The 15,579-nt window shown below is 42.7% G+C and overlaps 1 protein-coding gene across 1 annotated transcript in view; it reads left to right on the top strand.

Annotated features, from left to right (window-relative positions):
• Positions 1 to 118: 118 nt before the first annotated feature.
• Positions 119 to 15,579, top strand: part of LOC129707735 (cAMP-dependent protein kinase type II-beta regulatory subunit-like) — a 154,960-nt gene continuing 139,499 nt past the window's right edge. Inside the window, exons 1-3 of the mRNA XM_055652982.1 lie at positions 119 to 251; positions 11,206 to 11,347; positions 15,059 to 15,166. Of these exons, the coding sequence (XP_055508957.1) occupies positions 15,154 to 15,166 (13 nt within the window). The 5' untranslated portion in view covers positions 119 to 251; positions 11,206 to 11,347; positions 15,059 to 15,153. The remainder of the gene's footprint in view (positions 252 to 11,205; positions 11,348 to 15,058; positions 15,167 to 15,579) is intronic.

Raw genomic sequence — 15,579 nt, forward strand, 5'->3', positions numbered from 1 at the left:
CGGCAGCGGAAAGGCGCTCAACCTTCTCCCTCCCTACTCCCAACTCCAGAGACGCCAGGAAAGAGGGGTCCTCACTCAGCCGCCCGTGCCATTCCCCTGTCCAATGAAGAAGGTTGTTATTTTATTTGAATTGCGAGTTCCCTTTGAGCACCTCTGAACAGTGACCAGTGGCACATGACCAGTGACAGAGCCTTCAGTCTAGAAGCCGCTGCCGCGGTCGGCGGGATGTTGCAACCTCCCTGGTGTTAATGGTAAGTTCCAGGATGCAGCGTGGATCGGTAACTTTGGCGTGGATGTCGCGCCAAACTCTGCTGACGGGGCGGGCGGCGGCGAAAGAAAACCAGCGCATATGTCTAAACCCGCTCTACCCTTTCCTAAATGCAAGGGCTGTAGCGACGTTTTCAGTGTGTGGGTACTTTTATTCGAGGAATGAGACTGGAAGTTGGGTGATTCTTCACTTGAAATTGGACGCTTACTAATTCCGAAAAGCTTTCCTAGTACTCTCTGGATATGAATCTTAGATACATCGTGGTGTAATGGAATTAATACCATGTAACAAGAAAGTGATTTTGCCACCACATAAAAAAAACAGCATCTTAAACATGAGAAAACTGCGTGAGTTGCTTTATAATTGTTACCAAACATAAATTGTGGCGGCACGGTGCAGCTGCTGCCTCATAGCGCCAGAGACGCGGGTTTGAATCTGATCTCAGGTGCTTTCTGTTTGGAGTTTGCATGTTCTGCCTGTGACCTAGTGGGTTTCCTCCCACATCCCAAAGATTTGTGGATGAATCCCTCCAAACCTTTCTTATCCATTACCAGCTGCTGTTGTTTGTTCGTTGTTATTTCTGCAGTTGTCTCTGTTTGTTGTGGTTGGCCTGACGGAGGTCAGTTGACAGGGGAGGTGGACAACATGAACTCCGGTTTCAACACACTAGGAGTAGGAGCATGGAGAACCAGCTGGGAACAGACTTCGCGACCTCCACAATTCACTGTTGCATCGGACACCACAGCCCCAACCCGGCTCGGACCTACCCCGCAAAGAATGGGTCGACCTGAATCGGCTCCGTACAGGGGTCGGCCGGTTCAACGCCAACATGCATCACTGGGGGCTGCGTTCATCAGCAGCCTACGTGTGTGGAGCAGACCAGCAAACAGCGCAGCACGTCATTTTCGACTGTGCTGTCATCCGCCCCCTTGGTGGAAGGGTAGACCGCATGGCCCGTGACAACAGCACAGTGTGGCTACAGCACCTGGAGGGTGTTACATAACTTCGGCTGCCTCAAACGCAAGAAGATCCATTACCTGTCCAAATATCTTTTCAATGTTGTTATAACACTTGCCTCAACTACCTTCTCTGGCAGTTTGTTCCATAAACCCAGCACCCTCAGTATGAAAAAGTTGTCCCTCAGGTTCCAAGTAAACTTTTCCTCTCTCACCATAAACCTATGCCCTTTGGTTCTTGGTTCCCCTATTCTGGGTGAAAGACTGCATTCACCCTATCTTTTCCCTCCTGATCTAATACACCTTGTGCAAGTGCCCCTTCCCTCGGATGCCACTCTGATCCCTATCACTGGCAGACAGGCCAGGAGAGGCCAATCCTCAGCATCATTGGAAACAGCTGCTGGAAAGACCTAGACAGCCAATGCCTCGATGGAGGCTACGGCTAAGTGGCCGGGGCAAGTCTGAGATGCCAGTGTCTTTTCATGTCCATGGACAATGAGTGACTTTGCCCACATACACAGAGGCAAAGACTGAGCCACCAAGATAAGCCAGAGACTGTCAGGGTCATCTCTTCAAGCCCAAAGCTGAGCCCCCAGGATGAGCTTGAGACCACCACTACCTCTCGAGGTAAGGGTGAACAACAGGGAGAAGACTGAGATCACCACGTCCCCTCCTTTCAGACCACGACTAATATGTCATGAGAAGGCAGGGATCACCAGTGCCACTGCATGATGACGAGGGACAGTGCCCCCATTCAGTCCTGGAGATTCTTGTCACTATAAATAAAACATATAGTATCACATGAGTTCACCATACTGTGACGGTCAGTGTAGTCACTGCCGAATCTGGCATCATCCTACGACATCCTTTAGCAATGTGACCAAAACTGAACACAATAGCCCAAAGGCGGTCTTGTACAACTATAATATCCCAACTTCTATACTCATTACCCTGACTGATGATGACTAATGTACCAAAAGCCTTTTTGACCACCCTATGTAAGAACTATTAACATAATTTCCTAAGATCCCTCTGCTCTACCTGCATTCCCAAATCCCTGCCATGCTCTGTGTAGGTCCTGCCCTGGTATCACATCCCTAAACCCACATTGTAGCTTTGATAACCATCTTCGTTCTTTATATCACCCACTTTAATGTCATCTGCGAACTTACTCATCACGCCTTCTGCAACCACAAACAGTAATGGGCACAGCACCGATCACTGAAGCACACCACTGGTCACAGACCTCCAGTCCGAAAAACAACCTTCCACCAGCACTCTGCTTCCTCCCATAAAGCCAATTCTCTATCAAATCGGCTAGCTCCTTGTACCCTGCAAATAAAAGGGATTTCAGATGTTCTGAAGGTCTCATCGCACGAACAAATGTGACTGAGAATCTGAGAGAAAGGGATGGCATTTTTTTTATCAAAGTCAGTGGCTTTGCAGTAAATAAATGAATGAATGAATTTTATGAATGAAGTTTATTGACCAAGTATGTACACATACAAGGAATTTGCCTTGGTGCTCCACTCACAACTAACAACACGACATACAGTAAACCATTAAGAATAAAACATAAAACATTAAGAATAAAACATTATTGATTAAACATGTGAATAAAATAAAATACCAGAGCGAAAGGAGGATACAGACTTTTCGTTATTGAATAGAGCTACTGCTCATGGAAAAAAAGCTGTTTTTATGTCTGGCTGTGGTGGCTTTGACAATCCGCAGTCGCCTTCCAGAGGAAGTGCTTCAAAGAGTTTGTGGCCAGGGTGAGCGGGGTCAGAGATGATCTTACCCGCTCGCTTCCTGGCCCTTGCAGTGTACAGTTCATCAATGGGGGGAAGGTTGCAGCCAACAACCTTCTCAGCTGATCGAACAATTCGCTGCAGCCTCTGGATGTCATGCTTGGTGGCTGAGCCAAACCAGACTATGATGGAGAAGGTGAGGACAGACTCTACGATGGCAGTATAGAATTGGACCATCATTGCCTGTGGCAGATTGTGTTTCCTCAGATGCCACAGGAAGTACATCCTCTGTTGCGCTTGGAGCAGAGGAGAACTGTGAGTAAGGTAGCGAAAAAATCCTAGCGATATAGGTTACAGTTTTTGCGCAAATTTAAAAAAAACGCAAACCGGACGTGGTCAAGATGAGAGTTTTAGTGATAGTATAGATTTTGCTGTGAATCTAGTGAGTTTAAATGGAGCTCGGGAACTTGGGAACTGGTGAACTGAAAGGGAGCATGGGAAACAAGAGTCCCAGTGGATTTGAAGGGAGAACTGGGGAAAATCTCAGATTGGTCACAATCTGCCCCAAATGGTTTGAAAATGTGTTCCATTGACCCTGCCCCAGTAGGTAACCAGAAAGGTCCAATTTTATTATATAATATTAAGAGCATTGCCATGTTCTGCCCAGAACATATTGGCACATCACATTGAGGTGAATCCAACGTCTGATAAAGCCGAATTTTGGTTAAAAATATAAGAAGATATTAAATTGGCTTCTGGGCTAGCTTACAGCTTATATTTAGTCTAAAATTAGGCTTGCCTCAGGTTGCAGTGTGTGAGATAATAAATACTATAACATTGTCTCCCAAGTGACAAGCAGAGAAGGAGCTAGAGTGATCTCTTTGAAGTAAGATGCCGTAAACCAAGTGTCCTATGTTTATGAGGGACGAGGTGACAGAGAGGAAGCAGAGAAAGAGCTAGAGTGATCCCTTTGAAGTAAGATGTCAGAAACCAAATGTCCTATGTTTATGAGGGAGGAGGTGACGAGAGAGGCTAGATCTCTTTGATGTATTTGAAAACGAAGATGTCATAAACCAAATGGCCAATGTTTTTAATATATCTTGTACCATGTGACAAAATGCCTTTGATGTGATGCATTCTGTAGAAACCTTTGTTTTCCTGTACCTCTGACCATGACTAATGTCTGTGGAATGTGTTAAGGTGACAAAAAAAATACTATATAATGCAATGTAATTCTGTTGTTCAGGGAAGTGGACTGAGGACAGTGAAGTGTCTACATTGGTCACTTGACTGGAGTTCTCCCTCCCTTCCATCGGCCGATAATAAGTAAGGTTTTGAACTGGTCTACCAAACAGTTGTGTGTTGTCTGTTTATTAAGAAGCGAAACCTGTTAAGTTGTTATAAAAGACTTTTTCACGTCTGTGCAGCTTTGCTCATTGGAGCATGATGACTAGTATTTCCTTCTTATCCACCAGAGGGTGCTATTTGCCTAATTGCAAAAACCTCTTTTAATCCAGCACACGCAAGATTTTGGTGTCAGACTGGCAGTATAGAGTCATAGTGTCCGACAGCAAGGAAACAGGCCCTTCGATTCAGCTTGACTATGCCGGTGAAGGTCGTCCAACCTGCTCATAACTCTTTTAAACCTTTCCTGTCCATGTACCTGTTCAAATGTCTTTCCCCTCTCACCTTAAACCAATATTCTCTGGTTCTTGATTCCCCAACTCTGGGTAAATTACTTTGTGCAGGGTGACCGGAACTGAACACAATACTCCAACTGTGGCCTCATCAGTGCCTTGTACAGCTGTGTCATAATATACCAACTTCTATTCTCAGTACCCTGACTAATGAAGGGCAACATGCCAAAACCTTTCTTAAGTACCTGTGTTTTTCCAAACGATTGGAAGTTATTCCTTATTAATACCCCAACACGCTTTTAATTTACTTTTTTAAGTTGTCGCACAGTAGAATAATGAATTTTCTGGTGAACCCAGTAAATTTAAAGGGAGCATGGGAAATGGAGACAAGTACGTTTTCAGGGAAGTGTGGGAAAACGAGTCCCTGCACATCAAAGGGAGCATGGGAATTGGCACTGGGTGAGACAGACGCTGAACCATCAGGATTTCTGAGTGGTCACATTGCAGGCTATCAGAGTTTTGATGTAACCTGAACAGGCTCTTCTAACAACTCAGGGTTAAGATGTGAGAAATCAGGTAGTTCAATTGGTCTCAGTTTTAACCTTGGGTATGTGATGAGAAAGCTTATTTCACCCAGGATATTAGTTGGACATTTTATTTGGTTGTAATTGTGTGTTTGAGAATGGGGGCAGAGAAAGAAAAACAGTTTGGGATTTGCTTGCAAATACAAATTTTTAAAATAATTTACAGTTGCTGTAAATCTGGAATAAAAAAACAGAAAATGCTGAAAATGCTTAGCAGTTCAAGCAGCATCTGCGGAAAGAGTTGTAGCAGGTCGACATTTTACAACTTTTTACACACCTTAGTTTGTATTCCCACAATGTGTTCCCAATAACCCATCGATTGACTGGCTGCCATAGCTTATCTCCATGGCAACCATGGCTTTGGCCTATTAGAACTATTCCCTTTGTCCGATCCATGCTCCTGCACCTTCTAAACAATTTAAACCTAACTTGCTTTCTTTCTTTCCCAGTTGTAATGAATGAATGAATGAATCAATCAATCAATCAATCAATCAACCTTTATTGTCATCTTGCAAGCAACAGTTGTACAGTGCAAAATGAAAAGACGTTTCCCAGGGGATACCGGAGCATCGCACATGAAATTTAAAACATTTCACACATAATAACACTAAAAACAATCCAGTTCCTGATGGAACAGTATAAATAGTTAAAAGCAGGTAAAACAACAACGTTAAAATACAGTAAAACCAATCATAAAAATGTCCGGGGCAGCTGATTTGAGTGGCCAGTGCCAGTTATTAAAGTGTCCGTGCCAAGCCTCAGAATCAGGTGACTGTGAGTACAGAGTGACTGTTTAGCAGCCTCACAGCCTGTGGCAGGAAGCTGTTTAGCAGTCTTGTAGTCCGGGCTTTGATGCTGCGATATCTCTTGCCTGATGGCAGGAGATCCAGGTGTATGTGGAGGGGGTGCAGTTTGTCCTTAGCAATTCTCTGAGCTTTTTTCAGACAGCGGCTCTGGAACAGTTCTTGTACCGAGGGTAGGGAGACGCCAATGATCCTCTCTGCTCCCCTCACTACCCTCTGCAGAGCCTTCCTGTCCGAGCAGTTGCAGGTGGAGTACCACGTATTTATGCAGTACGTGAGTACAGACTCCACCGTACCCCTGTAGAAAGTCCTGAGGATGTTGGTGGGGAGTGAGGCCTGTTTTAGTTTCCTCAGGAAGTGCAGTCGCTGATGGGCCCGTTTGACGGTCCCAGTGGTGTTCCTGGACCAGGTGAGGCTGTCTGTGATTTGCACACCGAGGAACTTTATGCTCTCCACTCTCTCCACTGATGGTGCCACCGATGTTGAGGGGTGTATGCTTTGGCTGCGCCCTCCTGAAGTCGACAACAATTTCCTTTGTTTTGTCGACATTTAATTCTGGATTATTTTTGCCGCACCAGTCCACTAGTTGTTTTACTTCCTCCCTGTACATTGATTCGTCATCTCCGCTGATGAGTCCCACCACTGTTGTGTCATCCGCGAATTTTATGATCTTATTGTCCCTGAATCTGGCAGCACAGTCATGTGTGAGCAATGTGAACAACAGCGGGCTGTTGGATGAAGGATCTTCAACCAGAAATGTTAAGTCAATTTCTCCTTTCACAACCTGGGAATAAAGGAGTATTTCCTGTTGGGAGTATGTTCTGTTGGGAACTGCAACGTTGTAAAAGTTAAACAAGAATCATTACAATGCTAACCTTTGCCCTCCAAGCTCACACAGAAATAGGATAAACACAGTTTATGCTCAAACATTAACACAATTAAAACATTGCTGATTTATATTTTAACTTTATTTATAATTTTAATAAGGTTCCTTAATCCTTACTGCACTTGCCTAACAACCTCATTTCTGAATTTTTCAACAACTTTGGGGAGGAAGTTCCACCCAGAGAGGGATAAATCTGCCCATTGGAGTGCGATTGGCAAATGTTAGTGATTGGGAAACTTTTAGAGACAAAAACGTGGGACAAAATTAATTGGCACTTGGGGAAATATTGTCAATAAATGAAAGTCAATATGGTTATGTTTAAAGCAAATCAGGTTCAACTATTGAGATGCACATTATAAGAAAGTGTTTAAGAAGTACAACAAAGCAGATGTCATCGAAGATCGTGGGATTAAAGGGCAGTGGCCGTGTGCTCATAAAATTGGTTAAAAACTGAAACGCATAGAATAATGACAAGTTGACTGAGATGTGCAATGTTGTTCTCTAGAGTTCAGTGACAGGAACAGAGTTTTTGGTTTACAGAGCATAATATCAATGTTTTAGAAGGTGTGAAACTTTGAAATTAAGTGTACCCCAGAGAGGTCAACATCAGATTTCAGTAGTACCAAGACTGGTACAGTGGGTAAATAAATGATAATGGAGTGTGAAGTGATGTATTTATGTACAGTGAATAGGCAAAATCATTTCTAAAGGTGTTGCATAAGAGGGGTATTCATCATAACTCACAGGAAAAAATACGGTTCGGTACTAAACAACACTATTTGAAATTGCAAAGTTTTATTCTTGCATAAAAAAAACTGTTAGAGGAACTCAACTGGTCAGGCAGCATCCATCAGTGAAGCGAAATGGCATTTCACATGTACCCTGTACCCAAAAAGGCAAGGATTACTTGTCTTATTGATTACAGTCCTGTCGCACTGACCTCTGTAGTCATAAAGACACTTGAAAGGCTTGTGCTGGCCAAGCTGAAAAATATCACGATCCTTCTGCTGGACCTTATGCATTTTGCATATCGCGCCAATAGATCCGTGGATGATGCAGTCAACCTGGGCCTGCACTTCATCCTACAGCACCTAGACCGCCAGGGGACCTATGCGAGGATCCTGTTTGTTGATTTTAGCTCTGCATTCAACACCATTGTGCCAGAGCTACTATACTTCAAACTTTCCGAGTTGACTGTGCCTGAACCCCTCTGTCGGTGGATCACCAGCTTTCTGACAGACAGGAAGCAGCATGTGAGGCTGGGAAAGCACATTTCGGACCCGCAAACGCTCAGCATAGGAGCACCGCAAGGCTGCGTACTCTCTCCTCTCTTTTAATCTCTCTACACCAACGACTGCACCTTCACAGACACCTCTGTCAAGCTTCTCAAGTTTGCAAACGACACAACCCTGATTGGACTGATCCAGGATGGGGAGGCACCTGCCTACAGACAGGAAGTGTCACAGCTGGCGTCCTGGTGCCATTGCAACAACCTAGAGCTCAATGCTCTTAAGACAGTGGAATTGATTGTAAACTTTAGGAGAGCTCCCCTCCTCTCACCCCACTCACCATCAACAACACCACAGTCACATCTGTGGAGTCTTTTAAGTTCCTGGGAACCATCATCTCCAAGGACCTTAAATGGGGGGCTACCATCGACTCCACAGTCAAAAAGGCCAACAGAGGATGTACTTCCTACGGCAGCTGAGGAAGCACAATCTGCCACAGGCAATGATGGTCCAATTCTACACGGCCATCGTAGAGTCTGTTCTCACCTTCTCCATCGTGGTCTGGTTTGGCTCAGCCACCAAGCACAACACCTGGAGGCTGCAGTAAATCGTCCGATCAACTGAGAAGGTTATCGGCTGCAACCTTCCTTCCATTGATGAACTGCACACTGCAAGGGCCAAGAAGTGAGCAGGCAAGATCATCTCTGACCCCTTTCACCCTGGCCACAAACTCTTTGGATCACTTCCCTCTGGAAGGCGACTCCGGACTGTCAAAGCTGCCATAGCCAGACATAAAAACAGTTTTTATCCACAAATAGTTGCTCTACTCAACAGCCATAAATCTGTAGCCTCCCTTTGATCTGGTATTTTGTTGGTTCGCATGCTTGATCAATGGTGTTTTAACATTAATGTATTATTATTATTATTAATGTTTAGTGTTTTCTGAGTAATTCGTAACTCACTGTATGTCGTGTTGTTACTGTGGGCGGAGCACCAAGGCAAATTCCTTGTATGAGAATACTTGGCCAATAACTTACTTACTTACATTGGGCCCTTCTTCAGACTGATCTTTCTTCAGATTTATTCTTGTCATTTTTGCAGCAGGATGTTTTTGTGCATCATCGAGAAGCACTACTTGAAAACCTTGGACCTTCTGACAACTGTCAACAGATTTGCTCATTCACTCATATTAACACACCATGGTTACTCTTAGTTAGTTTTAATTTTTATAACTTCAGATTTTCTCCATATGTCTAGCCAGTCGACAAAACAACTATTTTTTTTAGCTTTTATGGTTCCTGGCATTATCTTTTATTACCAGTGTCGTCGCCGATCAACTGGACTCTGACATCTTGCATACGTTTCCCAGAGACACTTTGTTTACTTGTCCGCAGCGAGAGCAGCACAGTCCCAGTTGCCTGACCACTCTAACATTCTACTCCGTACTGTCAACATTTGTACAGATTTTGTCCAATTGAAATTTTGCTCACTCTAATTCTTTATCACCAATCGCAATTCGTTCTTAAAAGCTCAAATATCTAATAAAAACTACATGCTATTCAATCCTCGATTTGCATTTAATCTTAGTAAAGATAACTCGCAAAGACCTTGTGCTGCACAGTTATAGCTCGTTGCATGTCAAAGGATGAATCTCAAGAATCTTGTGCTGTACAGCTTTTGCAAGCTGCCCGCGATCTTAACTTTTACCACACTGCAGCTTCCACACCAGCAGTATCCTGAAATCCAAAATGTTCCCCAAACAGGTCTTTCTCCCTTAATAAATCTCAATTGTCCATAAATCTCATCTAAGACTTGAGGACAATTATTATATGTAGAAAGCATCAACTTTTAAAAGATTTTTCAAAAGTTTATTTTACAGTCTTGGACAGATTAGAACTGAGATCTTAGTGAGGTAATTCCCTATCCCAGCATTGCTGTTTCTTTGATTTTACATCATTTTTATCAATATTAATTTACTTTGACATACTTTCAACGCTGTTCAGAAAATAAGACACATCATATTCTGTTCCTCTGATGAAGTAATTAAATTCTATGACATTCCATTGGATAAGTTAATTTACAAGATAGCTCGTAGAAATAATGTGATTTTGCTCAGATCATTGGCGTATAATGGGTAATTTCCTTACTTTGTCTTTGGCTTAATCATTTAATCTTTGATATTTATATGGAGGATTCTCAGAACAGCATCCCTTTCTGAAGGCAAAACATTAATGGATGTGCTGCAGTTAGAACCTCAATCAAACTTACAACCTGGATTTCAGTCAGACTAAATGTGAATAAATCAAGAACAGTTTGATCAGTCGATATCTACCAAAATGATAAAATAACTGCTCTACACAATTATTAGCTGTACTTTTGTTTATGATGGCAGTGTTTACCAGGGTTTGTGTTTATCAAGGGTTGTGTTTACCAGGGTTTGTGTTTACCAGGGTTTGTGTTTACCAAGGGTTGTGTGTACCAAGCTGTTCTGTGCAGCAGAACAAAACAGTCAGAATTCATTGCACAGCAAATAATCAAGGGAAGAATTACAAAACCAGACAGATGAAATTACTCAAATAATTTATTGGTTTTCGTGCGAAAGACTCCACAAGTTTACTAAAATCAAGTAATGCTGCTCAATCCCGGGAAATCGGACCGTCTAGCAGTGCTTCTATGCCCTACCTACAAACAGAAACCAGGAAGATCCGGTACACACAGTTGTTTAGTGCTATTCTGCGGACACAGATGACATCCTACTTGACTGCTTTGAGTCAGTAGACTGGTCCATATTCTGTAAATCTGTGGCCAACCTGATTGAGTATGCCACTGCCATAACTGACTTCATCAACAAGCGCGCAGAGGAGTGTGTGCTGAATCTGAGCATTCCCAACCGTAAACCATGAATGAGCCATGAGGTACATTTCTAGGTGAAGGCTAAGATCACTGCGTACAAGTCGAACGATCCCGAGTGGTACCAGAAAGCTTGCTATGATCATCACAAAGCCATCAAGTATGCCTAGAGACAATACCGGGACATACTTGAGTCTTGCTCTATTGAAATACTAATTCGCGTTTTCAATCTTCATTCCAGCGTGGATGACCTCACATTTTCCAACATTATATGGGTGTGGCACGATGGTGCAGCGTAGTGTTGCTGTCTTGCAACCCAGCGACCTGAGATTGATCCTGACTACAGGTGCTCCGGTTTCGTCCCACACCTCAAAGAAGTACAGGTCTGTAGGTTAATTTGTCTTTGTTATTTTTTTAAATGGTACATTCTCCCTAATGTGTACGATAGCGCAGTGTGTAGGGATCGCTGGTGGGCCGAAGGGCCTGTTTCCATGCCGTATCTCTAAACTAAACTAAACTAAATTAAACTAAACTAAACAATGTACCAGCCAATAACTTCTTATTCCTTTGCTTAACCTATCAGCATCCCCTTGCAGAGACTTTGTGTCCTCCTCAGAACTTGCAAAAACATCTGTTTTAATATCATCAGCATGTAACGAATACAGTACATTTGATCGCTTCGACTAAATCAATATTACACACTGTAAAAGGTTGACTGTTGCCGTGATCCCTGTGGCTTTCCTAGTTATTGATTGCCAATCCAAAAATTACCCATAGTCCTGAATTTCTCTTTTCTGTTGATTAGCCGATGGCTTATTTGTGCCAATATATATTGTCTTCAGCCTCCAGATTCAACTGCCACAGGGTTGTAAAGTGATCTTTTATGGGAAACATTACAGAATCTTTCTGGAACTCCAAATGCACCAGATTTACTGCCCACCCCCCCCCCCCCCCCCCCCCCCCCCCCCCCCCCTGTTGACGTTGTTGTTATATTCTCAAATATCTCCAGCTAATTTGCCAAACACAATTTCCTTTTCATAAAGTTATGTTATCTTCGCTTGAAAGAACTATGATTTTCTAAATACCTTGCCATGACCTCTTTAAACTTTTTAAAATCTTCCCAATAATGACATATTTTCTACCAGCAATGATGACCACCTTGATGACAACAAAAGGAAATTATCAATTTAAAAAATGTGAAGAAAACACAGGTAGAATACAAAATCCTAAATAATCCATTTGAAGGCAGCTTTTAAATCTGAAACACTCGTCTAATCATAACAATTCGACAAAGGGGCAGGTGGTAGTAATTAAACAATTCAACCTGCAGAAGCTGCCAAAGAAAGAACTGATTTCATTAAGATCCTGATGATAAAGAAACTGAAGAACAGCAATTACAGTCTAACACTGAGGCAGGCATGCTCAAGAGGAAAACAATGTAGCCTGAGAAATAAGTGTTTTCTTAACTTTAAACATGCGTAACATTGAATGGTTTCCTTGTTTCGTACATTAACATCTCTTGGGCACATCAAATGTAGATAGTAAAAGGTCAAATAATAACCAAGGACTCGAGAATGCTACATTTATTTAAAGATAACAGTGCTTGCATTATTTCTCATAACCGAGGTATGAGAACTGGGTCCAGATGTATCACTGTGACACTCGACTACCTTGCACAGCAAATCAAATAATATCATCTGTGTGTAGCAGCACATATAATGTACAAAGATACAATTTGAATACAAATTTAATGTAAGGCAGCTGCATTTCCATGGTGATAGAGTGGATTATGGGATATAGAACCAGCATTATGTCAATGTGCTGTTTATTTTACCCACAAACACCTGGATTAAGGTAGTCTTTGATTGAGAATGTGACAAGTACAAAGTGATACTTATTTCATATTCCAACTACGAGGGTTATAGAAATATTTCATTCATGCAGTCTCATCACCATTATGCCAATCAGATATCTGCCGTGTAAATTGGGCCTGGTGATTCACCAAATGGAAACAGAACAGATTTGGGACTGGATTTTAAATGAATTTGCCTCAATTAATCTCATTGGAGTGTATTAATTAAAGATACAGCAATGTACATTGGAACTGAGCATCTGAATTATCTTTCTGCATCACACTGTCGGTTCTGGATAAAAGGTTCCAAGGATAAAATTGAAGAAACAATTTTACAGCAGCTTACTGTCTGACTTGAATACTAATGAGGGCATGATTGCATTGAAAGGCTGGCATTATTTTGTGCAATGTGTGCTTCTGATCCTTATACTCTTGGGAATACAGTCAATGTGCATCTATTTCTACACAGAATATATTTATCCTTTTGTGCACCATTTAAAAACATGTACGTTGATGAAAATTTGTGCATCAGCGCGTGTTATTGAAATGTTTGATGAAGTGATTCAATTCATGAAATATAGGTTCAAAATAACTTTGATTTTACCAAACCACTTATCTTTGTGGAAGAATAGCAGAATAATGGCTTAAAGACTGTTAAAATCAAGTCTGTCAGTTGGTCTCGGCCTTCTGAAATTTCTCTGATTGGCTTTCTGTTATTGGTGGAAGTTTGCATATGTTTTACACAATCTACATATTTGGAAGTTACTGGCATTGTTATGACTATCTACAAAATCAATGGACTGGAAATGGCAAATTATAAATGAAGAATACAGTGCCCTCCATAATGTCTGGGACAAAGACCCATCATTTATTTGTTTGCCTCAGCACTCCACAATTTGAGATTTGTAATAGAAAAAATCACATGTAATTAAAGTGCACATTGTCAGATTTTATTAAGAGGCATTTTTATACATTTTGGTTTCACCATGTAGAAATTACAGATGTGTTTATACATTGTCCCCCCATTTCAGGGCACCATAGTGTTTGGGACAAATGGCTTCACAGGTGTTTGCAATTGCTCAGGTGTGTTTAATCCTCTCCTTAATGTAGGTATAAAAGAGCTCTCTTTCCTCCAGCCTTTCCATCGCCTTTGGAAACTTTTATTGCTGTTTATCAACATGGGACCAAAGTTGTGCCAATGAATGTCAAAGAAGCCATTATGAAATTGAGAAACAAGAATAAAACTGTTAGAGACATCAGCTAAACCGCAGGCTTACCTACCAAAATCAATTGTTTGGAACATCATTAAGAAGAAAGAGAGCACTGGTGAGATTATTAATCGAAAAGGGACTGGCATTTCCTCTAGGGGCGCTGCACTGGCAGCAGCCTCTACCTACAGCCTGTCTGTTATTTCTATCTTTTTTATATTTTTAGTTAGTCTAAAGTTTTGTGTTGGGGGAAACTTTAACTTTTCTATGTGGGGGAGGGGGGCAGGGTAAGGGGGAAACCGTTTCCCAGTCTCTTCCTGGCGGGGACGCAAATATTTCTCCGAGTCGCACCCCCCACCTCGCGGCCTCCAGCTGGATCGGAGCGGCCTATCCTGCCGGGGACTGGGAACCGGGCCAGGGCTGCTACAACGGCGGCGATGCCTACCTGGGTCGCTGTTTGGAGCTCCGGAGCGTTGGGTCGCTGCTCCAACATCGTGGAGCTCTGGTGCGTAGAGCTTCCAATGCGGGCGACGCTGAACAACATCGTGAGTCCTGGGGCGCCTTGCAGAGGGTCTACAGCAGCAGGTCTCCACCCGGCGCGGCCTACGGGCTTTGGAAGCCGCCGACTCCGGCAGGAGGAGGCCGACTCTGGTGTCCACACCGCTGAGGACGTCCCGCAGCCCCGACGTCGGACTTGTATCACCCCGGCGAGCGGTCCTGGACATCGGGCCGCCCGTAGCTGCAACTGCGGAGGGCTTGGGGAGGCCCTGACCACGAGGAACAGTGGAGGAAGAGACTGACTTTGGTGCCTTCCCACACAATGGGAAACTTTGATTCGGCTGTGTGGGGATGTTTTATGTCAAATTCTATAGTGTGTTGTGTTCTTTATTTTTATTGTATGGCTGTATGGGAATTTAATTTCACTGTGCCATCTGGCACATGTGACAATTAAATGTATCTTGAAGTCCTCCACAGCTGATGACAGAGGAATTCTCCCTATAATAAAGAAAAATCCTTAATCACCTGTCCGACAGATCAGAAACACTCTTTAGGAGTCAGATGTGGATTTGTCAATGACCACTGTCCGCAGAAGACTTCATCAACAGAAATACAGAGGCTACACTGCAAGATGCAAACCACTGGTAAGCATCAAAAATAGGATGGCCAGGTTACAGTTTCACAAGAGGCGCTTATTTCAGGTAATCCAGTCTTATAAATGAATTTGATGCGATAACAACAGTGTCCTCATAATGAGCAATGTGTTTCTCCTATTCTTGTAAACTCACTTATTGCTCAAGTTTTGCTTTTACAAGGATTTAAGCAAGTATCCAAAAGGTGAAGGTTGAGCTATTGAAGGAAGGACAAATTTCATTTGGCACCTCAGTTACGCAACTGTGGTTGCAAGGCACTTAATATATCAGTAAAGATAACTACATAGAAGTCCGTCTTTAAACCACTTTTTTAGTACAAATTAGTGTCAGTTTGTTTAGTACAAATACCCTTTTGGGACACCATAAAGAAAAACAATGAAATTGAAAAACTTTCAAAATTGATT

Source organism: Leucoraja erinacea, chromosome 22 (assembly GCF_028641065.1).
Source record: "Leucoraja erinacea ecotype New England chromosome 22, Leri_hhj_1, whole genome shotgun sequence".
Taxonomy (NCBI): Eukaryota; Metazoa; Chordata; class Chondrichthyes; order Rajiformes; family Rajidae; genus Leucoraja; species Leucoraja erinaceus.